The sequence below is a fragment of the Tauraco erythrolophus genome, chromosome 4 (assembly GCF_009769465.1).
Source record: "Tauraco erythrolophus isolate bTauEry1 chromosome 4, bTauEry1.pri, whole genome shotgun sequence".
In the NCBI taxonomy this organism is placed as follows: domain Eukaryota; kingdom Metazoa; phylum Chordata; class Aves; order Musophagiformes; family Musophagidae; genus Tauraco; species Tauraco erythrolophus.
This window is the reverse complement of record NC_141468.1, coordinates 11,833,074-11,856,777: the sequence shown is the minus strand read 5'-3', so window position 1 is coordinate 11,856,777 and position 23,704 is coordinate 11,833,074. Positions and strand designations below refer to the sequence as shown.

The 23,704-nt window shown below is 36.2% G+C and overlaps 1 protein-coding gene across 5 annotated transcripts in view; it reads right to left on the bottom strand.

Moving 5' to 3' along the window:
• The window catches only part of CACNA2D1 (calcium voltage-gated channel auxiliary subunit alpha2delta 1), a 437,667-nt gene that overhangs the window by 24,963 nt on the left and 389,000 nt on the right, over positions 1-23,704 (bottom strand). The window contains exons 18-26 of one of the 5 annotated variants that reach the window (XM_086609980.1): positions 23,082-23,156; positions 19,252-19,308; positions 15,209-15,280; positions 14,160-14,231; positions 8,381-8,442; positions 6,083-6,159; positions 5,507-5,536; positions 4,110-4,170; positions 1,106-1,203 (exon numbers count right to left, since the gene is read on the bottom strand). In XM_086609980.1, coding sequence (XP_086466106.1) covers positions 1,106-1,203; positions 4,110-4,170; positions 5,507-5,536; positions 6,083-6,159; positions 8,381-8,442; positions 14,160-14,231; positions 15,209-15,280; positions 19,252-19,308; positions 23,082-23,156 — 604 coding nt within the window. Of the gene's footprint in view, positions 1-1,105; positions 1,204-4,109; positions 4,171-5,506; positions 5,537-5,903; positions 6,160-8,380; positions 8,443-14,159; positions 14,232-15,208; positions 15,281-19,251; positions 19,309-23,081; positions 23,157-23,704 lie in introns of those variants that run through there. The other 4 variants (XM_086609982.1, XM_086609981.1, XM_086609983.1 and 1 more) reach the window with 4 other exon arrangements.

Below are 23,704 nucleotides of genomic sequence, written 5' to 3'. Positions count from 1 at the left end.
AGTGAATATTAAACTAGAATTTTCATTGATTAACTGGTTCAACCATTTGAGGCAAATGCGTCCATTTCCAAGATCAAGTCAAGGGACTCAACTAAAATTTCAGTCAGTCAGCAATGTGTCAATGAGCAAGATTACTCTATTAAAAACAACAACAAACACTCACACATGCACACAAAAATAGTCTTTTATGAGAAGATCTCATATTTAAATGCACATTCCTTCAGTTACGTGGTCTAGCAGAGAGATTCTTATTGAATCAATAAATGATCCCTGACAGCAACATGACAAAAACCAAAGAACGAGAGACAAAGAAAGTGTTTATTCCAACTGTTTATAAATTATTAATAATGCTAAACAGACTTGTATGGAATAAAAAATAAATTCAAACATTGAATTTTTCATGAGAACCACACTTTAATGCATTACTGATGGTTTGTTCAAAAGCCTAACTCCCCATTTATTCTAAATGGAGTTAAAGGCTCAATTTGAATATATGAATATCTTCCTGAAGTCCTGTGCTCACCACTGCAGCAGTTACACGAATCTGTGCTCTTAAACAACTCAAGCCTGAGTGAGACCTCTGTAACCAATTTGTAAATCAGCAATACAACTTCCTTGTCTTTTATGCTGGTTATTGGTTATCTTGGTTCTCAGCTCCATTTCTTCACTTATTTTGATTATATAAACTGACAAGAAAGCAGACTGAAGATTTCATGACAAGATTTTAAAGTCTATTTGGAACTTACTTTAGCTGATATGCTCAAGAGAAAAAATTACCAATTCAAAATATTTGGAGTGTATTAAAAGAAGCTGGTAATTATTTGCTGCTAGAACATAAAGCTGAGAGGAAGTGTGGAAAACACTGGATGCCTTATGCCCTGTAAACTTAAATAAACCCAGAAAACTGCAAAGTAATTTTACAATCTCTACCTTGAGTTGAAAATCCCAACACTAGATGTATTTCAACTGAAAAAAAAAACAACAGTGAAAATAAAAAGCAAAACCACATGACTCAGTCATGAAAAGTTGTCTTTTTGGCTAATTCTCATTAATACGTAAGTATTTTCCTAAGGAAAAATTACAGTGAATTGAGAAGAGTACTTACAGGATGGACTGCTTGGAGTATGTCTGTCAATAAATTCATTGAAATTTAATAGAAATTCAGTGTTGTTTTCTGATTTTTTTACATCATTACAGTATTCTCTGAAAAACAACAAACCATCAGTCTTCTCAGTTTTGTTTCCTTTGCTACTGAAGTAGATAAACATCATTCAGCAATTTTAAAGTCCGAGTAGGACTGTACAACTACAAAGCGGTGGCTGGCACTACTCTTTCAACTGAGTACCATGGTCAATATCGAACATATTGAATATTTCAGGCATCTACAGGAAATAAAGGAGTTCAAGTGCCTGGCTAAACCTAGACTATAAGAAAATTCTATGTATGAGATAGGACATAGGTTCCCAGAAAAAGCACTCAGGACTAGTGTAGGCCATGAAATTAGGAGATTACATTGAGTCGGAAACTAAACAAGAAAATGCCCAGTGAATTTATACTGCTCCTGGGTTAAACTGTTCTGAAAAGTACATGAACTGCTGTTTAAAACACAGAATCATAGAACCATAGAATGGTTTGGGTTGGAACGGACATTAAAGATCACCTGTTCCAGTGCCTCATCACCATCAGAGTGAAGAATTTCTTCCTTAGATCTAATCTAAATCTGGCCTCTTTCAATTTAAAGACATTGCCCTTGTCCTGTCATTACATGCCTTTGTATAAGGTCCCTCTCCAGCTTTCTTGTAGGGCCCCTTTAAGTACTGGAAGGCTGCAATACTGTCTCCCTCTTCTCTTCTTCACGTTGAACAGATCCAACTCTCTCAGTCTGTCTTCAGAGAAGAGGGAAGAGGTGCTCCAGCCCTTGGATCATCTTCGTGGCCCTCCTCTGGACCTGCTACCAATGCTCCATGTCTTTCCTGTGCTGAAGACTCCAGAGCTGGAGGCAGTACTGCAGGTGAGGTCTCACGAGAGCAGAGTAGAGGGGCAGAATCACCTCCCTCAACTTGCAAGCCATGCTTGATTTGATGCAGCCCAGGATACGGTTGACTTTCTAGGCTGAGAGTACACGTTGCCGGCTCATGTTGAGCTTCTCATCAACCAAGACCCTCAAGTCTTTCTCCTCAGGGCTGCTCTCAATCCATTCTCCACCCATCCTGTATTTGTACTTGGGATTGCCCTGACCCACATGCAGGACCTTGCACTTGGCCTTGATGAATTTCATGAGGTTCACACAGACCCACCTCTCCAGCTTGTCAAGGTCATAGCCCGTTCATGCTCAACTAAGGCCGGATTTATGGGATGAGGTCCTATCCTCTGAGAAGTCTTAAAAGCAATTTTAATAGGGTACACACCACGTAAGCATATAAACACTCTTTGTTTTGACATATGCAAACCAGACAAACAGTAAACTACTGTTCTTTTCATAATGTAATAAAATAAAGCAATACATCATTGGGTAATTCACTAAATGTGAGCAAGCACAATAAAAGTCACTGGGCATTTCGAAGGCAAATATTAGATGGTGAGTGGCATTAAACAAATTTAATTAAAATGTAGAGAGTCTTCAGCAGTAAAGCAGGGAGCTCTCTTTTTAGATGAGTTTTTTTATATTAAATTAATTCTATGAACAAGTGAAGTCTGTTCAAGTATTTCATATGAATAAGCTATCTTATTACCCTTTACCTACTTTATAGAATCATAGAATCATAGAATGGTTGGGGTTGAAAGGGACCTCAAAGATCATCTAGTTCCAACCCCCCTGCCAATGGGCAGGGAAACCCTCCACTACATGAGGTTGCCCAAAGCCTGATCCAACCTGGCCTTGAACATTTCCAGGGATGGGGAATCTACAACTTCTCTGAGCAACCTGTTCCAGTATCTCACCACCCTCTGAGTGAAAAATTTCTTCCTTATATCTAATCGAAATCTTCCCTCTTTCAATATAAAGCCACTTCCCCTTGTCCTATCACTACATGCCCTTGTAAAAAGTCCCTCTCCAGCTTCCCTGTAGGCCCCCTTTAGGTACTGGAAGGCTGCAATAAGATCACCCCGGAGCCTTCTCTTCTCCAGGCTGAACAGCCCCAACTCTCTCTACTTTACTGTGATCCTGAAAGACTGCAGGCAGAATTTTTCTTCCTATACCAACATTCACATTTAAACAGAGCTCCGTATCAAACAGGCTTTGTTCATGTAGATCAGCCTAACAACTAGGGACTTGTTGGAAACTGCAAATAGGTACAATTGATTATCAATAACTTCAGTCCTTCAGAAAAATTAAATTAAACCAGTAAGCTGAGAATACATTTGAAGATAGAAGACTATGTTCTACATATGAATCAGTCTAAATTTAAAAGGATACAGAAATGTATAAGATAACTAAAAAATGCAACAATTTTTAACTGATCTTGATGGTACAGCATTTCCTGTATTTATCATAACTATCTTTTAAAGGAATTGATTTTTAAGAACTATTTATCATACCATGTGTCCCTTGCAAACATACATTTACAGGGGTGACAAGGGCTACACAAATTTCACATGAAAGAACAGGGAACTAATGAACTTTCTTAATCGATTTTCAATTACTCAATCATTTTTTTTGTCTTCAACAAATCAAAAATTAATTTATCCTTAAGCGATAGAGAGCTTTGAAACACTTTATCTTGAAGTTGGAAAACATCTTGAGGTAAGTATTATGGTAACTAATGAGAAGCTAGGGTACAAAGTTGTAAAACCTTAAAAGTCACAGCCACAAGAAATGAACAGACGTGTGCAAGACTTCCATTAAAACATCAATAAATTATGACATGTCACATTTTACAGCTCTCTTTGATTAATACAAAAGGGAATCAGAGCCTGAAGATGCTATTTACGCTCTAGCAAGAAGAAAAGATTGATCTTGTAAAACATGAATTTAATAAATGCTCATTTACTTAGTATTTTTTACCAAAATGAAACTTCATTGGTCAAGTCTGCATTTTGTAAATGTCATTAATCTGATCAAATGTCTATTTACTGCTGAAATAATACTTATTACTGGGAAATTAACCAACCTGGGTGCTATGAATGTATAGCCAGCTTCGTCAAAATGATCAAGCTTCAGCGTTTCTGAATCTACAAAGATGAAGAGTAAGCACCAAGTAAGTAACCTGGCCTTTTGTCTTCTCAAAATATTTTACTATCTTTTGCATGCATCCATGAATTTAGAAAGAAATGTCTATTTTGAGACACTTTCCTACTAATATACTGTATATTTCTCAGTATTTCACAGTATAGGAAAAAATTACTCGATTATTATATACAACAGACACCTGGCAACAACAATGTATCTAACAACTTAGAGAAGACATTTCATTAGCATGACAACATGAAAACATGAGATGTTTTCATTAGAATTACAGTCTGATACAAGGAAATATTTGGGACACTAAGTTGTTAGAATATGAAGGAAAATGCTTCTAGTATTTTCGGCAATAAATTTTAAAACCTCATCCATATATGCATCACCTTAAATGCTACTGAAAAGAATGGCTTTAATAGCTGGTGTCACTGAACACTAATAGGACCAGACAAAGAAGGATTAGAGATTAGCAACATACTGAAATGTGCATGAAAACAGAAAAACATTTCACATCTTTTGTTCCCTTTCTATTGCTATGGTACCCAATGATCATGGGAAAAATCCTGAAATGAGGAATACAGAGGAAAATATCCAGTAGGAATAGAAATATAAGTGAAAAATATCAACTGCAGTAAACAGAAGGAAATTGAGCAACAAGAATATACTTGCCCTTTTTGATTCTCACTATCCATCAGAAAGAGAAAGCAGGGAAACAGAAAAAAACAGGGTAAAGCAAAAGGGGTCACAAACCAATATTTTATTCAAACAGCCCCTTGAATAAAAATATTGTGCATAGATAGATCAAAGGTTCAATTTACATACAGCTGTAGTCTGGAAAAAAGACAAACATCTTTGAAGATCGAAGAATATGTCCTTCTCAATTATTTCTCAAGTACCTTCTATATACTGTGGCTATTTCAAGGGTCTGTTTTCCAGGTTGTATTGATATAAGTGTAAAACCAGATGATCTAATCCATTAAGAGAACCATATTCACTCACTAAAACTTTAATTTTAAACTACTTACTATTTGACCAAGTTAGAAAATAAATCACTGACTATTAAAAACTTGCCATATCCTACTTCATATGCAGGAGGCGATGGTAGAAGGCAGTGATTTAGAGCTAATCAAGTTTTCTCTAAACTAACAGTATCTTATGCCTGTCAGAGACATTCATAGTGCTTTTCTAACTGCTTGTTTAACTGCATATTTGTTCAAGTTTATCGTAACACTTGGATAAAGTTTAAAGGATATGATGGGGTCTATTTTGTCTGCTATCTAGATTACAGTTAAGCTACACCTAATACGCAAAAAGCTTTTGAATACTCACAAGTATCATTTCCAATTATCTCTCCAGAATCTGTAAATGGCTTGAAATTAGTCTAATACAAAAATACATTACAAACATCCACTAAAACTATTTGTAAAATGCAAAATAAAAGCCTAGCTGCAAGCTAAAACAAACAGTACTTTCACATTAATCTGTTCCTATGGGCAGCAGAGATACTTTGCTAAATATTATACTGTAAGTACTGTAAAAATAACAAAAAAAAAGCTGTACTACTATACTCTGTATCACAACATTTAACTAATAGAATGAAAGAAAAACAGTATCCAGACCCTTAAAATGACAGCAACAGAGGATACACAAAGCAATGATTCTATAGGCACAGAGCAAGGGGGAAAGGATTGTCGGTGGAACTGGGGTACCTGCACATATTCTATCGTTATAGAATATTTCTTGTACCTTGGATGTTACAACGGGTTAGAATCATTGCTGCAGATATTCGTGGGTACATCACGATAACATTAGTGAATTCCACAAAATTTATGAATTTTAAACATTTTAAGTGAACCTGAGACTTGGCAATACTAGACGAAACCAGAAAACCTTCATAGTACTTACATCTGGCTTGAGTTATTGGTTCTTCTATTTTGGCTTTAATATAATAAAAACTGTATGACGGTAACACCAATGCCAAACTGCAACAGAAGTGAGACAGGGAAAGCAATTACATTATTTACAGTAGTTTTCCCATTTCAGCTTGTCTGTGTTTTGAAAGCAATTAACAAGTTTGGAAGTTAGATCATCATGAGACAAGACAGTCATATAGTGACGTATCAGGCTCCCACTTTGTAAGAGACGCAAGCAGGTTCACGCTGGTCTTGAAGTTCCCTGTGTTTATTTTCATTCTTATTTGCACATTTAAGCATAAATGTGCTTTTTAACAGAGAAGCAAGGAATTTCCAAATAATTGCAAACAGTAAAATACATGATTTCTTGTGTCTTCCTCTAACACATTTAGCACCCCAATATAACACATGTCAAAGCGATCAGTGACTGCAAAAACAAGCAGGCAGCACTGCACTGATTTGCAAGCATCATACAATGACAGACTCTCCTTTTACTAACCAGACAACTACCAGTATTCATTAAGAAATGTTTCTGGCAATACTTGAATTCACATTGCATTCAAGATGCAAAATATTTCCTTGAATAATGCAGTCACCACTAAAAATCTTTGAACATAATTGTGTAATAACATTTTCAGATTTGCAAAGCATTTGCAACGCATTTGCTGTTAGACTATACTTATTTTTGTTAAAAAAAATATATGCCTTCTTTTTGCAACTAAATTCAATACATGTGTAGAAGACTTTAGCTCTAAAAAGGTATGTAAAGGACAGGAGGTATGAGTGTAATCACTAAAGAGGTATCATCATCTCCCACATCTCATCCTTAATATTTGCACTCAGATTTCAAGACTGTGGAACTGCAATGGTTTTTAATAGATAGTCACAGAAATTAACATTAAAAAAGTTGTACAAGTGAGCCATAAATGAGATGACCTTTAATAATACTTTTGCCATTTAAACAGAATGTAAGTGAGGTTGCTGAATATTTTGTGATAGCCTTCTACCAATTCTCCTCTAGGGAAATCAGTAGCAGTTTACCTGTCATTAACAGTTACTGCTAGAAGAAATTGCTAATTAAAATCCATAATTTTATGTTTAATAGGTTTTCTGCAATGTGACTCCATGGATTTATTGCTGTATCTCATGCCAGGGAGCTCAGTAAGAATTAAGAATTCATATAAATCAAATGTATTTCTTTACTGATTTTAGATGTCGTAGTCTGATAAAAATATTATTTTCTTACAGAGTATAAAGATAGAGGCAGTTCAACAGAAAAATGAGATGCTGAATAAAAGATAAAGTCCTACATTTACATTCTCTTGTTAAAACTGATTTGTTTGGTTTTGCATACAAATTAACGTTTGCATTGTCCTCGGCTGTACAAATGTGCAGAACATAACAGAAAACAGGAACCAGCTTGGCTGAGGACTACTGTAATTCATCATAATAAAAATACTGTTCTGGTAAAAATTTAACTTAATATTTGGACCATCTAGTTTTGAAATAGAGTAGTTCATCCTTTCTGGCACTTGGTAAATCTTAACTTGCTTTGGATAATGTCAAATTTCTACATTCCTTCTAATGTTACAGAATTGTGTGCTTAAATGAGTTTGAAATAATATACACACCAATGTTGCATTCAAGAGCGGATGTACATTTAGCCATTACTTCATTTATTCCTGCTGACATTCCCCATATGGTTTTTATATACAAAGCAGTATCAGTGCTAATTAGTTAAAACTTGTCACAAATTATCATGGATTTCAGAGATAATCAGTAGTATAGTTCCTGCCCCTAAGATCTGACATGAAGGTTAGCAAAATCATGATATAAGCAATGACTGCAACTGAAAAAGATTTGCAAAAAACGTCACATTTTTCATCTTCCTTTTTACTATGCATATTAAAACAAGAACGTGAAAACCATGCAAAGAAAAGATGAAATAAGAGGAGGAATCTAAAAGAAAGTGTGCTATTAAGAATCAAAGTATGATGTGATACAGAAAGTAGGAGGAAAGGTAAGATTCTTAACATCAATCATAAAAATCTTTTTTCCTGCATACTGAAATATCCTAGTGATAAATCTGAACAGTTGGATGAAAGACTGACGTTCTGATTTTTAGACAGAGAAACAATTCAGAGTTGTAGAGGAACCCAGCAAATCCTACAGGCCTGAAGACAAGATGATCTGGTCCTGACTTAGCTAATGTAACAATCAAATATTAACCAAAATAAACAAAACTTACTTTTAACTGCACAAAAGAAGTCAGAGAACAGAAACAAGTTACCTGTAATCAGTGCCATTCACAGCAGTCCATGTATATGTTCTGTTTCCTTTATCAATATATCTCTGCAAAGAGATATTGGTGAAAAAATAAATTATTAACGCTGAAGCTTCAATAAGGATGCCCTTTTCTTAAGAAATACACTGTAAAATCAAGTATAAATTTGTTGGAATTCTATTTATTATTTTGCTAAAAGCATGAGTTGAGCTGCAAGTTCTTTTCTTAAGTATTTTCCAAACTTACGTTATGCAAAAGAATCATCTCTATCCTTTTTATTGAACATTAACAAAATGCAAATTTAACTAAAATAAGACAAACATGACCTATCATTTTGCCTTTTAAATTCATTAGCCAGGTCTATACAAACCTTTTTCTATGTGTTTTAAATATCAAAAAAGATGTTCTCTCCTTTATGTATCATTTTGCTGTTAAACAACGAAAACAAAAACCTCAATTATAAAAAGACTTTGTAGGTAACTCTTTAAAAACAAAAATTCCAAGTGTCTGTCCTTTCAGGTCACAGTACAAACGGGTAAATGCATTTAAATTTAAGTCATATCTACAGGCACAGTGAGGTAGTCGTGATCATACAGGCACCCCATGCTAAACTTGCATGTGTTTCTAATCTCATTTAACATGAGATTAAATTTAATCTAATGAATCAGATAAAGTTAATCTAAATTTAACATGGAAGTAAATGTTTATTTTTAAATAACTTAATACATTAGGATAAGCTTTACCAATCATTTCTTTTGATATGAAAAGTGACGTGATGGGCAGTCTCACAGTTCCCCATAGATTTAATCATTAATGCACCTGGCTCACATCGTTTTACTCAATTTTCCAATTTGAAAACTACAAGTTTATGCCAGCTGCAACATATTATTATTTTACAATCAGACGTTTGTAAGTACGCCAGCAATGAAGTCTGTGCAGCTGTTGCACTGCAACATTACAAACACCGGTGAAAGGTGCCACAGGTATATGTTTACGTTCTTTCTTTCCTTGCAGTAAAACACAAGTGTGAAAATGACCGTGGTTATGAAAAAGAGGTGTCTTTTTTTAAAATTTATGATTTAAAACCTTCTCATTGTCTGGCTGCTGCTTTTCAGCACAGCTTGACAGTGTAAATAATTTAATAATAATAATTTTGGAAAGAAAAAGAAAAAAAGGGGAAAAAAGAAAGATGCATATATCAGTGTCTAATGATCTGATATATTTGATTTTTAAATTAAAAAGATGGCTGAAGAGATTCCTATTGAAGCCTATTTATATCTAATGATGTGCTTATAGTATTACTTCAGCTCACAAATAAGCAGACACTCGAACCTAGGCCAGGCAGCACCTTTAAATCAGGCACAGTGCCAGGGGTTGCACACCATGTACGTTGGCAAGAGAAAAGCAGTGCCCAAGGTGCGAGGGAATGAAGGAAGAGAACCGGGTTCTTATTAAATCCTGTTGCCACCAGCACTGTGAACATGCCTGAAAGCAAAAGGACTGAAATCTCCCTTCAAAGATAGACCAGGAGATCACAAGTGCTCATATTCCCTGCCCATGGCAGGGGGGGTGGAACTAGATGATCTTTGAGGTCCCTTCCAACCCTAACCATTCTATGATTCTATGATATATCTGCTCCCATTTACCTTAGCCTACCTCACTACTGAACGGTTTGAGACCATCTCACCCCCAGCTGGTCACAGCCAAAGAATCTACATATTATTGCAGTTTTTGTGACCCTTCAGTTTCCACTAGTGCCCACCCCGGCTGCCCGAATGTGGCAATGCTTTTGTTCCTCTGGCATCTTTTCTGCTAGATGGAAAGCCCCTGAGGCCTTGGAGGACTCCAGCACACCCCACCCACACTTGCTATGAGTCCAGTCTCTATGCTGTAGTATGAGGTCATCTCCCAAGACACTGCTGAGGCCAGCTGCAATACAAAAGGAAAGCAATGCAAACTTAAACCAAAAAGCAAAACAAAAAGGACATCAATTTTAAGTCTCAAGACTGCAACTGTCAGTTCAGACCAACTGACCACATCAGCCCTTTTTATAAGAAAATATATGAAGCTATCAAGTCTGAAGTGATGCATGGCTCATGCATGGCCCGTGGTCTGAAGCAGCTTTATTCTGGCTCTAGCAGCCTGAAGCTGGGAGAGTGCAATGGCTTGAAGTGGTCACCATCGCCAGCCACCTCTGGCTGCTCCCTTCTTCTCTCAGAGAGATTCGAGTAAAGGAAGAAATCTTGGGCCAAGATGCAAGGGAAGGTGAGGGAAATTAATTTCATGGGCACTTGAATCATCTGGGACCAAAAGGCTTGGGATATTCTATTCAAATAAAGACTGTGGTCTGGGCCGTGCAAAACTGACATACTCTCATGCACCCAGGGATGTCACATTTATCCCCCCAGCCCCAGTGCGTAGCTGACTCCAGCATTTGGATGTGTAAATGCTTCCTCTCCCTCCCTCTTTGGGCAAACAGTTGCAGGATCAACTGTTCCAGGCCATTTTTATCACACAGCCTAGGAAACGCAAGTACAGCTTGAGATGTCTTCAACAACTTTGCCGTGAATGCAATCTAATGTATAACCCCAACAGTGTCATTGTATTTTTGTGACCTAACCATCCCTTTTCTAACCACCTATACCTTTGCATCCATAGGCTTGGAAAGGCACTCCTTAAAACCACAACACAAATCTGAAAATGTCCCAGTGAGACCCTCCCTTCAGGAGCAGTTTATCCCCAACACAGATGCCAGCAGGACTTCAGACTCTCCAACAGTGGGTCAGGAATGATCTAGTTTCCCTTCAGAACTGGGGGACGGGCTGATGGACTCTTGACACAGGTGAGGTAGCAGAACTGATATCAGATGGGGCTTATCCTCCTTGCCCCAGGAAGGCCCTGTTCATTCACTGTCCTTCGATACTGGAACAATTCAGGAAAAGGCACATTTTTTTCCACACAGCAGGATTTCCCTGTAGGTTGTAAAGCAGCATTGCACAGTCTTACTCAGGAGGGCTCGGGTGGGGGCTCTACTGTCAGAAAGCACAGAAGAGAGTCCTGGCAAAAGGCAAGGGGACTGCTGGTTCAGGGCTCTGCTTTGGAAGGACATGGGAAGAGGTGAAAACCAGCATGAAGTGGGATACAGAGAAGGAGCATGGGCATGTTTAATGAGATCATCGGACTCCACAGGATCAAAGATCCTAACTTACGGGCACGCTTTGCACCTGGACAATGTAAGTGTATAAAGCTTGGATTAAGTTGATTTCCCTCATAGAGACTAAAGTAGGAAAGTATGACCCTGCTGCCTACATGATTACGTGACCATCGTTATCATAATCTTTCAGCTAAGATCATCTACAGTTACATTCGTCTGCCTCCACTGAAGGTGAGGTTTTGTACTCAGGAAGAGAGTCTATGAGGTTCTGCACTTTCTGAACAGGGTATCACAAAGGCAGACAGTGCCCAACACCAAGTCAAATCTCCTAGACTTCGCAATATAATAAAATATCATGACAATCTTTCTGCAACAAAGTCACAAACTTGTTAGGAGAGAGTTGAATGAATATACAGATTTTAATCTGTCTCCTCACAGGTGGACATACATGCAAGTAAAGCCACTGATCTCCTCAATGACACCCATAGCTCAGGAATAAAAAATGCATCTGATGGATTTGCACAGTTGTGAAGATCTTGAGCGTGGCTTCCTGTCCTTATCTGCACTCCTTTTAAATTGTACTATCAGAAGCAGCATGCTCTGTCAAATTCAGTGCAGACACTAAGAGGCTGAGGAATGGTCATATGATGCCCAGCTCCGAAGTCCTCAGTGCAGGAAAGACATGGACCTTTTGAAGTAGGTGCAGAGGAAGGCCACAAAAATGATCCGAGGGCTGGAGCACCTCTCCTATGAAGAAATGCTAAGAGAGTTGGGATTGTTCAGCCTGGAGTAGAGAAGGATCTGGGTGACCTTATTGTGGCTTTTCAATACTTAAAGGCACCTTATAAGAAAGATGGAGAAAACTTCTTAGTAGGGTGTGTAGCGACAGGACAAAGAGTAATGGCTTTAAACTAAAAGAGGGTGGATTCAGACTAGATGTAAGGAAGAAATTTTTTACAGTGAGGGAGGTGAAACACTGGAACACCGCCCAGAGAGGTGGTAGATGCTTCATCCCTGGAAACATTTAAGGTCAGGTTGGACGGGGCTCTAAGCAACCTGACCTAGTTGAAGATGTCCCTGCTTATTGCAGGGGAGTTGGACTAGATGATATTTAAAAGTCCCTTCCAACTCAAACCATTCTATGTTTCTATGATTCTAAGTATGTTCCCAAAGGTCTATTGTGGAACCAAGTGACCATAAACTTGACATTGTGAAATAACAGCGTGGATGAGTGATTGAGACATGTTTCAGAAGGTTCAGCTCCATTTTCAGTATCATGTAGCAAAGACGTGCAGTGCCACTGATTTTCATCCATGAAGACAAGTAAGGTTCTACCATGTTTAATGCAAAAATATTTTTTCTGTATCAAAAATAAGTATATAAGAATCTTTCAATGCAGAATTGAGTCAGAGGGCTGGTAATAGGAACTGCTCAGTATTGGGCTTCACTTGGTGTAATCTGGCCAAAATTTAAGGCAGAATTTACAAGTTGCTACCATCCATTAGATATTGAATGGAATACAAGTAAGGAATGTCCAGTTTTTAAGAAACATAACCCCCCCTTGAAACTCTGAGGCCTGATTTCTTATCAATTTAACTTGATCAGATTCTGTAGCATATGCCTTGTCAGAAGGAGGAACATGCCTTGTCAGAAGGAGGAACTTTTCACTGGAACATTCTGCCACTAAAGTTCAAACAGTAGAGCCATTGGAGATACCAAAGTTACAAGAGATCAACAGGAGAGGGCAGCCACTACTAGACATGAAAAATTAACTACACAGTCCCAAGCAATTCTGCTGAGTATTGTTATGGTGTGTTACATATATAAGGGTTGTGTAGTATCTCCTTGATGCTATATTTGCTGCACGTTCTTCTGCTAAATCGTTAAATTAGCTGTCTTCAAGATGTTTCATGTTCAGAGTAAAACAGTTTCAAAAAGCTGTTGTAGAACTGTAATTGTGGAGCATTGTCTGGCCAGAACTGCTATTTTGGCACACTGGTCATGATTTCTTCTCATTAAGAAGCAGAGCATGGATGTAAGAATCCATATAAAATCTGATTATTTCCTATTGCTAGGAAACGTGTCTGTCTTATTAGAGAAACCAGTAGCAATCTTTATCAGGAATGAGTGTTTTGGATGAGAAAATAAAGAACTCAACATACTGTTCAGAAAGCACAAGTACATAATCTAACTGTAAGATGAATTTGCTCATCCCAAGTAGTCTTCATTTATGGCATATAAATGTTAACTTTTTTCCTCACTCTTTTCTTCCCATTCAACCACAACAAAAACTACCAAACCCATCCTCACATATCTCCACAGGCAAATTAAGTATTTTGGTTTGGGATTCATACAGAGAAGTAGGCTGGGTCCATTTCCTGGCGAACAGAGTGTAAGACCTCATTCATCAACAACCGCCTGATTAATGATACACCAAAGAAATCAAGAAACAAAACAATTCTTCTTTTCATAATTCCATACTTTCTTCTACTATAAGCTTGTAAAACTAGCAAATCTAGAGGGAAAATGATACACATTGACATTGCAAAATGAACATCTTTTCACCATTTTACACTATTTTTCTGGGTTTGTTTGTTCCTGTAAATGTATTTGCCCGTGTTCTTGTCTTACCTCATCTTGAGATTTGACCAGTGTTTCAAATGTTTTTTCTCCACTTTCTCCATCTATCATTTTTTTCCGAATCTATTGGTGAGGAAGAAGAAAAAAACACAAACTGGGTTATGCATATATAATACATATATAATAATTCACATATAGTATAAAACATAATATTTCATAAAAACACAGAAAAACATAATGGATATGAAAGTCAGCTCTTAAAAAAAAGTTGTTTCATATTTTCAGATTTTTTTAATTAGAAATTGCTTTATCCAAATATATACTTAATCAGTAGAGTTATGAAGCAAAAATTCTGGTATACTTTGTGTAGCAAGACCATCCCATAAAACTCCTTGATGCTGGGCACTAGAGAGAGTATGAATTCTGTGTGGATGAGGATTTTTGTCTAGCATTTCTCATGATTCCCAGCATGGCTGTGTGATTCTGGTAGCAGCAGTGATTTACAAAAACATTTTTATACCAATCTGAAAGTAACTCCTCTCCGAAACAGGAGTCTCAAAGAAACTTAAGGCAGAATTTAACAGATACCAATAGTGTCATTATGAAAGAACAATTTCAAATGAAGTGAAAAAATATGTCAAAAATTGTTAAGTGTTTAAAGAACTTCACTTTATTTCTCAGTTCTCTTGCAATAAGCTTGCATCAGTAAGAGATAGGGAAATATTTTTAAAGTATTTCAGGTAATGCACTAATATCCTATTAAAAAGTGTTCTGTTCTGAAAAATTTACAAGTGTCCCCCACGTACCCCTTTTCCCCCCCGGAATGGCCACTTAATGAAGAAGAATTATTTAAATAGTAATCATGGTGTCTTTCAAAATGAGAGGAACATAATGAGTTGGCCTTGCCTACGAATAATATTGGTTCTAAATTTGTTTCATTACTACTTCATCTGTCTAGAAAGTCATCATCTTGACAAATTTCAAATTAAAATTTATAATTAAATGCACTCCTGTTCAAAATCTAGAACATTTATTGCTTTTCTGTTATAATATAGTGAAATACAAGCAGTAACAGATACTAAGAAACCAGGTAACCTCACCTCAACTTTAATATCATTTTCCAATTCAGCATCTAGAAAATCCAGCGTAACAGGCTCCTGGGATTTAGGATTCTGAAGCAGAAGATATTGAATGATCAAATAATAAAGACATATTATTGTAATGTTACAAATCTTACTAGTCCTTTCATTTCTAAGTCTGATACTTAACTGGGCTTACTTACCCATCTATTTTAATCTCTTATAGCATGATGAATTACTAGTGGCCCTTTCTCCTTTATTTTATTTCATTGGACAGAGGGGTTAGCTGGGTAAGTGAAAATCAAACTAACACTAATGGTCAGTGTCTGTCCACAGCCTGTCATGTATTGGGCTCATGCTGGGAAGCTGCTTCCCCTACTGCTGGTATGTCAGAGACTGCAAGAGTGGGAAAAAACGCATCAGAGGAAGCATCAGATATGAATCTCTCATTAGGTGTCCTGCCTCCAAGAAGGCAGAGTTTTCCAGCTGACCAGTAAGATGGGGCAACTGTACTCTTCCGCAATTTTGCCAAAAACAGACTACAGACTTGCCGTTACGAGGCGGGAATGGACTGCAGCTCAAGATTCAAAGAGTAATTATAGCAAATGATTTGTTTGATGACAATTATAGCAAATTACACGTTTATTGTCAGCATTACAGGACTTCCCTGAACACCTTGCAGTTTTGAATGCATTTCTCTTGACATCAGTACCGTTATCTCAGTTTAAGTGATGGAAACCTGTAGCACGGAAATACTGTGACCCAGCAGCTTCAAGACCAAAGGAAGGCACATGATGTTGACACTCGACTATGGAGCAACCCTGGTCCCATAGGAGTGTGGGAAGACCACTGTAGCTCTGCTGAACTAGCTCAGACCACTCTCCAGCCTCTGCCCCTTCCTCATTTGCAGTCTGCATTTACTTGGACAGAGTCAGTTGTTAGGAATTCAACTTGGTTTTTTTTTTCAAGTAATTTTGGCTAAACCCTATTGACTATATTACATGCGGTGTAAAAATTCTCAATCCTCATCTCTCAGTAGTTATTTAATGCACTCACCTAACAGAGGATCTTTAGAAAAAAGAGTACGGGTACGTATTATTTGAGCATTTAAATCCGATAGTTTAGAATAGAAGATGAAAATGACAGTTTTAATAATTTATTTTGATTGATATAATTTGCTTTATGTAATAGGACAGTTCATACATGAAAGGATCTGAAGATCTAGCTTTATCAGTAAGTGAGCACTGTTTCTCATATGTTTAGTAACAGAAAAATCATCACTAGCTGATATTATTATTTCAAGACTAGTGTAAATTCTGATAATGATGTTTTTAGAGGATTTTAGTGATTCAGCTATACTAACTTATTTCAGGGTAGAATAAAGTCCTTTCATTCAAAATTATGATTATATTCCTTCTGTCCTAATATTTGCTGGCAAAGGTACATGACAAATGTGTATGTGACTATTCTATCAGAGAATGCAAGCATGTTGCACTGCAATTTATGTATGTATTTTCAGTTCATATTGGAAGAAAGTAACATCCTGAACAGCTGGTAAAAGATGCCTTCATCTAGTAGTCTGGAGCATTAAGAGTTTAACAGCAATCCTTATTTTCAAGACTGAAATATATAATAGTGTTAGAAGTCAAAAGATTACTCCTTCATATTCTTGCAGAATTAATGTACATGTTGCTGGGTATATGTGGGTATATGGAATCTCGCCTTTTCTTAGCAAGTAAGATTTAATGTCCAATAAGAGAAAATCCAATAAATTCATTGTCAGAAAGAAAATATGCACTGGAAAGATTTCAGACAAAGATTCCAAATACTTCTTTTAAATGTCTGATAACTGTTAACTTCAAAGCAATTTTTACGTTCCTACTTATATAGGAGAGATAAAACCAGTAACTTTAATATAATAGCGTTAACATGTGCTCGCTACTAATTCCAAACAGTTTAATTCTTGTTATGCAGTTGCTTTTTTCCCCCAACAAATCCACACTCTCAAAATGAATAGCAAAAGGCTAAAATGTAAAAATAAATATAAAAATACATTTTCTTACATGCAATGGATATGAATACATGGTCAAACCCAAACAGCATGCATTGAAGGCATTGGCATGGCAGAGGAGGCATTTATGAAGTTCACATTCCATTCCAACACACAAAGGAACAGAGAAGAAAAGAAATGGTAAAAAAAGAAAAATAAAAGCCATCACATCAAATCAAGGTCAATATTCATTTCAAATGATAACCTGGGCTAGCCATAGTCAAGGAGGCCCAAAGTCAACTTTAAACAAGTATACATTAACTATTTTTGTTCTTTTTATGACTTATATCACCACACTTTCTTTATAAAGTACTTATTCATGACTTTTAATGGACAAAGAAACTAAGCATGTATAGGTACATTATGTGATGTGACTGAGGCACAGAGAAATCTATTAGAAATTAGAATAGGAAATTGTTAGCCCCATACGTTACATGGAAGACTATTTTCCCCACTATGTCTTCTTCCCCCAAGAATGTGTTTTTACCAGTATTTGGGCTCCATAATTTTTTCTTCCAAGGTTGCCATTTATTAGGGTTTATTCCAAGCCATGAAGAAACAAACTTACTGTTCAGTTTGCTCTTCTCTCTATCCAGTCATGCACGCGACATGACTAGAATAAGCGCAACACCACCACATTCACCAGCACAACTTAATAAAACAAAACAGAAGTAGATCACTAGCAATGAAGCATGCAAATAAAGGGAGTGCAATCCATTTTCAGCATGACAAATAAAGGCAAAGATCTATTAAATCAATGACAAATCAAGAAGGAAACAAAGAAAGAAAGAACTGGTGCAGCAACGTAAAAAAAAAAAAAAGTTCATTAAAATGTCACTGTCGTGTTTTGGGAGGTCAGTATTCTCACAGATTCTATGGAAGTCTTCTTTGGTGTGAGTTATAGGAGCCTAGTTCTTACTCATACCTGCAGTACTAATGAAGACACAGGCTGTTAGGCTTTTAAAATAAAGGATGACAAAAAAGCAGTAAAATCCTGGGCCCCAGAGGGAGACTCAGGAGCACCTGGAGTGGATGGGAGCCCAGAGCTGCACCTCCCTGGGCAGCCAGCATAGCCAGGCAAATCCAGCAACATCCACACCATACCACAGCACGCTGAGGTGCCAAAGGTGCTCAGAAAATTGAGATTTTTTCATGTTCCAGTGCTGCTTTCTCCAGTGCAGAAACAAAAAGTCTAGCCCAGCGGCGGTCTTCTAGATGTGGTATAAACATAGCCACCCCAGGCTCAGTGAAATCACTGAACTGAATTAGATCAGGATTTTACACCATGTTTTACTGGTGTTGTCATGCAAGCCAGTTTTGTATCATATATTCCCATATGTGCAAGAAATTAGCATGGTATACTGTACATAATTTTGTTACTTTGCTAATTACATAGTTAATCTATTCCTTTAATGATTTTAAAGTTTTCATTAAGTGTTTGTGTTCAGGGATTACATTACATAACTATAACTAATTTCCTTTTCCCCGTTCGTTTAATGACAGTTAATCCTTTATAGTTGGGTTTGCTAAACCAAGGAAAACCTGATTTTAACATCAAGTAAAACATAAGCTCTACTCTGACTTCCCCCAAAAAAGCTGAACAGTTCATTCAAATTCTGCAATTTTATACAGCATACACTGTACAATAAAACTTGGCAATGAAGTCATAAGAATGATCTTCTCTTGACTTTGGGTTTATGCAAGCAAAGCCAGCACAAGTAGTCTCTTTTTTTTTCCAGTCTTCAAATTCGTTTCAAAATCTGAAGAATAATTTTTACAGCACGGCTTTAATTAGCACCTATTAGTAAAGCACCATAATTTAATGGAACGCCCTTCACTACAGCCAATAACATGTTTTCTATTATTTAAACAAGGAAGGATGCAAGCTTCATGCTTTGGAAGCTGTTTGTCAAAGTAAACAGTTCTCTAGTTAGATTTTTCCTAGTAAGCAGGGCAGAAGCTTTCTAATTGTATTTCCAGGTCTATGCATTCTAATGCACTAATCCAAAGTTACCTGTACATTGGGTCTCCTTTTTCTCAATTTAACTTTTGGTATGCCCACACCAATTTGCTGAAGTAACAAAAAAGCAGTAATTTATATTTTTACACTATTAGTAAACAGTCTGCTTATAGAATGGACGTCTTCCCTCAACATCTCTACTCTCCAGTGCGCGTTTACTGCAAGCAGAGACTAGTCCTCTTTTTGACCAAGAGTTCTGAGCTCTCTGTCATAATTACACTCAGGTTTTGTCTAGGGAAACGAAAACCAGACACATGTTAAACTATTTGAATTCAGTTAACAGAGAGCTGTGTTCACTAACCTCCCACATACTCTGCCAGAATTAAAATAGAGAATAAGAAGTTTCACTTTTTGTTTACTGTTATATCTGCTCTTAAAACCATCTCCTCTTACATTTCTTTCAAAATCATAAACTGTAAGACAAAATACTCAAACCTATTCAAGGCACCTGGAGTTTTAGAACTACCATTAAATAGATTTTGATCAGAACCATAAAGAAAATGAAAAAAAAGATGTTAATCTTTAGAACAGAATCAGAAATTGAATTATTTACTCTTTTCAAATCATATCTAATGAAGACTAATCTTGTTAACACATGCTTAATGCACTCACTTCAGTGACTATGTTTATTTGGTGGAGTATCCACCTGTTCTCTCCCAGGACAATGGGAAAACCACATGCACATACGCACAGACATACAAAGAAAAATTAAAAAAAGTTAAGTATTTGTTTGAAAATGTAATATGACTAACTACACAAACTTGAAAATTGTATTTTAAGTGGTTTAAAACTATATTAAGCTGAAAAAATAAAAAAAAAGGTTTCCTGTATTATACTTTGATGTAGTTTTCATGTGCAAATAAGAACATAAAGGGAAAGTTCTTCATGATTTAATCTGCTTGTTGAACCTGCCTTTTGTTACATTCTCTCAGTCATGCAAATGTTTTTACAAGTTCTGAATTTCTAGGGGCTTTTTTTTGTGAGATCATACTGCAAGACAGTCTCCTAAAATATTGATTGTGTTGAACCAGTTTTGATTTGAGGTAAGAGATTTTCAGAAGAAAAGCAGAAGACATTCAGAAGAAGGGACCATTTAATACACCCTCACCTCTTCAAAGGTAAAGACGTAGTTATGTTTTAGTTCACATCTATTGAAAAATTGCTGGCAAAGAGGGTTAATATGTTGTTTGTTAATAAGTTAACAGCTACTCAACTAAAATTTAGAGGTTCAACTAAAATTAATATGACATGTTAAAGAAAGTCCATGAGTTCTAAATACATCTGTCTTTGTAGTGTACCTTAGTTTTAAAACGTAGCTCTTGTATCAGTCTGAATAGCATGCACCACCCCAAACAAACTGGGAGTGGAAAACTCTAGTCTGTGTAACTGTTAATAACAACAATAACAATAATAATAATAATGCATATGCTTAATATTACATTTAGGCACTATTCTACAACATAAAACATATCACTTGCAAAATATTCTTTTTTAAACATATTCTAAATAAATATTTGAGCTGTATGTGAAAGCATCTCTGGACTTCCACATACTTTTAGGTAGAAAACCACACCAACAAACCATGACAATTAGTATCCTAATAATCCCTCTCAGTCTGCTTAGATTTAGTTGGGATGATCTGAGTTTTTCACTCTCTAGCAAAGATTCTTTGTTCTCCAGTGTTACGAGTTTACACAGCGGTATAATAGCACATATGAGACAAACAGAATGCATATCCATCCATTTCTCACAAGATTGTGCCTAAAACAAGAATATTACATTGCTTCATTTTATATCCCTTCTGTCAACAAAAAGATGGTTTCATTTGCATATAAGGAAAAGGTAAACAGACTCATCATCATCATCATCTGAACTTCTATTAACTTCTAACGAAGAAAATATTTGGTCAGTAATGATGCATATATTTGTCTCAGAGCCATTTACCAAGAAAAATCTTCAAGTCAAAACTTTCATTTTTAACACATGAAAACTTAATGTATTTATTCAAAAACTGATGTCCTTACAAATTATGAAAACTATATAAAATTCTTCTTTTCCTTTTTTTCCTTGTTTTTAAAGGGGTCCTTTCACAATAAACCAAAAGGGATATTTCATCAATAGTTAAGATCAATTTATTCTTTCTCTTCTTCAGAAGCACTTTTTTTTCTTTTTTCTTTTGTTACACACTTGGCAAAAGATTTAAAACATATTCATTACTTGATCAGGAAATTAACTCAAATATTCACAATGCTGACTTCCCCCAGCCTAAGAATTAAATGAATCACTAAAATATGTAGAGAAATTCTTAATTTCTTTCTCTGCTTTTGACGGTGAAGTACTGAAAAGGGGGTCTGCTATCCCTCTTGTAGCTATGATCGGACTTTCTGGTGAAGAAACAAGAGAGGACAATCACACAGCCAAGAGCTTAAGGGCTTGCTGCTCATCTGCCACAGGAACATGGCTGAGAGGAATTAAGTGATGGATATGCATCCAATTTACAAAAAAAATCAACATTTCCATGCCTAAAGGCAGCAAATACAGGCTTCCAATACTTAAGAAGTTTCTCTAAAGTGTAATAAATGCTAAAAAATAACTTAGGAATAGGATGCCACTGAAATTTAAAAGCCTTACTAGCCTTATTTGCCTGTGTATTCACAGTTTGCTTTTATCTTCGCCATATATTGCTCAAACTGTCTTAATGAGAAATTTTAATATTGACAACTGAACTACATGGATATATTGTCTGGTCTTCAACACTTATAGTGATTCATTATTATTTCTAACTTTTTATCTTTCTAGTTAATTAAATTTTATCTTTTATATAATGCTGCATTTGTGCACTATGAACTCATGAGGCAAAATTTGATGAAAGTATTTTTCTAATGGAATCAAAATACAAACATTTTCAACTATTCCACAAAACAGAAGATTGTCTGACATGGAGAAATTGTTTGCTAAAACAAAGAATAAAGTTCTGATTTTGGAACAAAAAAATCATCCATTCATGTTAAAATATCTCAGCAAAGCAAGGGAGGCAACTTATTTGAGAAGATACATGTAAAATAGGAGTCCCTACAGGCTCAGGACTATAGCTAATGGATATAAAGCCAGACTGAAATAATGGGTTTAGATTTTCCTGACATTTGAAGAAAGTTCCATGCTAATCAGATTTAGATAAAGATTTCATCTTTAAAGATGGAAGACTTTTCTCAAGCTGAGCTACTAAAAAATCTAGCATTCTAGGAAAGAACGCTCTTCTAGATCCATCCCAATGCTACAGCTCGGGTTTCAGTTCTGGTAAATAGAAAATAAGCAAATAAGCAAACAAACACATATGAAAAGACAAGAAAAATACATTGTGTTTGCTCCTAATTTCTGTGGTTTTGCAAGTATGGAATTCTCAATTTCTGAAAAGAGAAAGCATCACAAATTAAACATGTGCACTAATAAACTCAGTTTGCTTCGAGAGCATCTCGTAACACACTGCAAGTTCTTCACAATGATATTACAGCTATCACTAGTTGTTTTTATATTGATAAGTATATTAAAGTACTTGTTTTGCATAGGAAAATGCATGGGTAAAATACATATCAGTTTTATTTTGCTGATAACCAAATCCGATACAAGGCAATGCTGGTCTTTGCGCTGACTAAAGCAGATTTGGAGGAAACCATATGTGAACCATGGATTTTCACAGTACTCTCACAACTGAGAAATCTTTGCTATTGCTCTCTGGCTCTCTGGCTTTTCAGAAGATCTTAGATGCTTCTGTTATTTCTGACAATGTTCCCTTATGGAGAAATAAGTTAGAAGGTTTTTCATACCTTTGGTTGGAGATTTGGATGAAGTAGCACATACCCATTAGGATCAATTGCAAAATAGTATCCGTTTGGACAAAGCTGAAAGAAAGAAATGAAGTTTAGCATTATAAGGTTTTAAGTAATAAAGGAAGACTAATTGATGGTTTTCAAGCAATGGTCACATTAAGGAAAATACAATGCCTCAGGCTTCATGAAATCTGTGAGATATTAACATATAGAAGATAATTTTTCAATGTTTACTCTTTTAGAATCAAAAACTTGGAGACTAGGCTGCCGAGAAGTATAGAGGTCACCTGGTATGACTCTTCACTGAAAGCAGAGCTACCTTCAAAATAAGATCCAACTTCAAAGTTGGACTAAATTTCAAAGGTGTTTAACCACTCTAACAATGATTTTTTTTCCCTTATTTACAGTTGGAATTTCCATTGCCACAACTATGTTGATTGCCTCTTATCTTTTGCTATAAACCTTCAAGAAATGTCGAGTTCCAGCTTCTCTAAAACTCCCATTAGATAACTCATTAGGTTTCTTCTTCAGTCTGAACAAATCCATCTCCCTCAGCTTCTCCTTGTGTGTCATGTACTCCAGTCCCTTGGCCAACTCAGTGGCTCTCCACTGGACTCTAC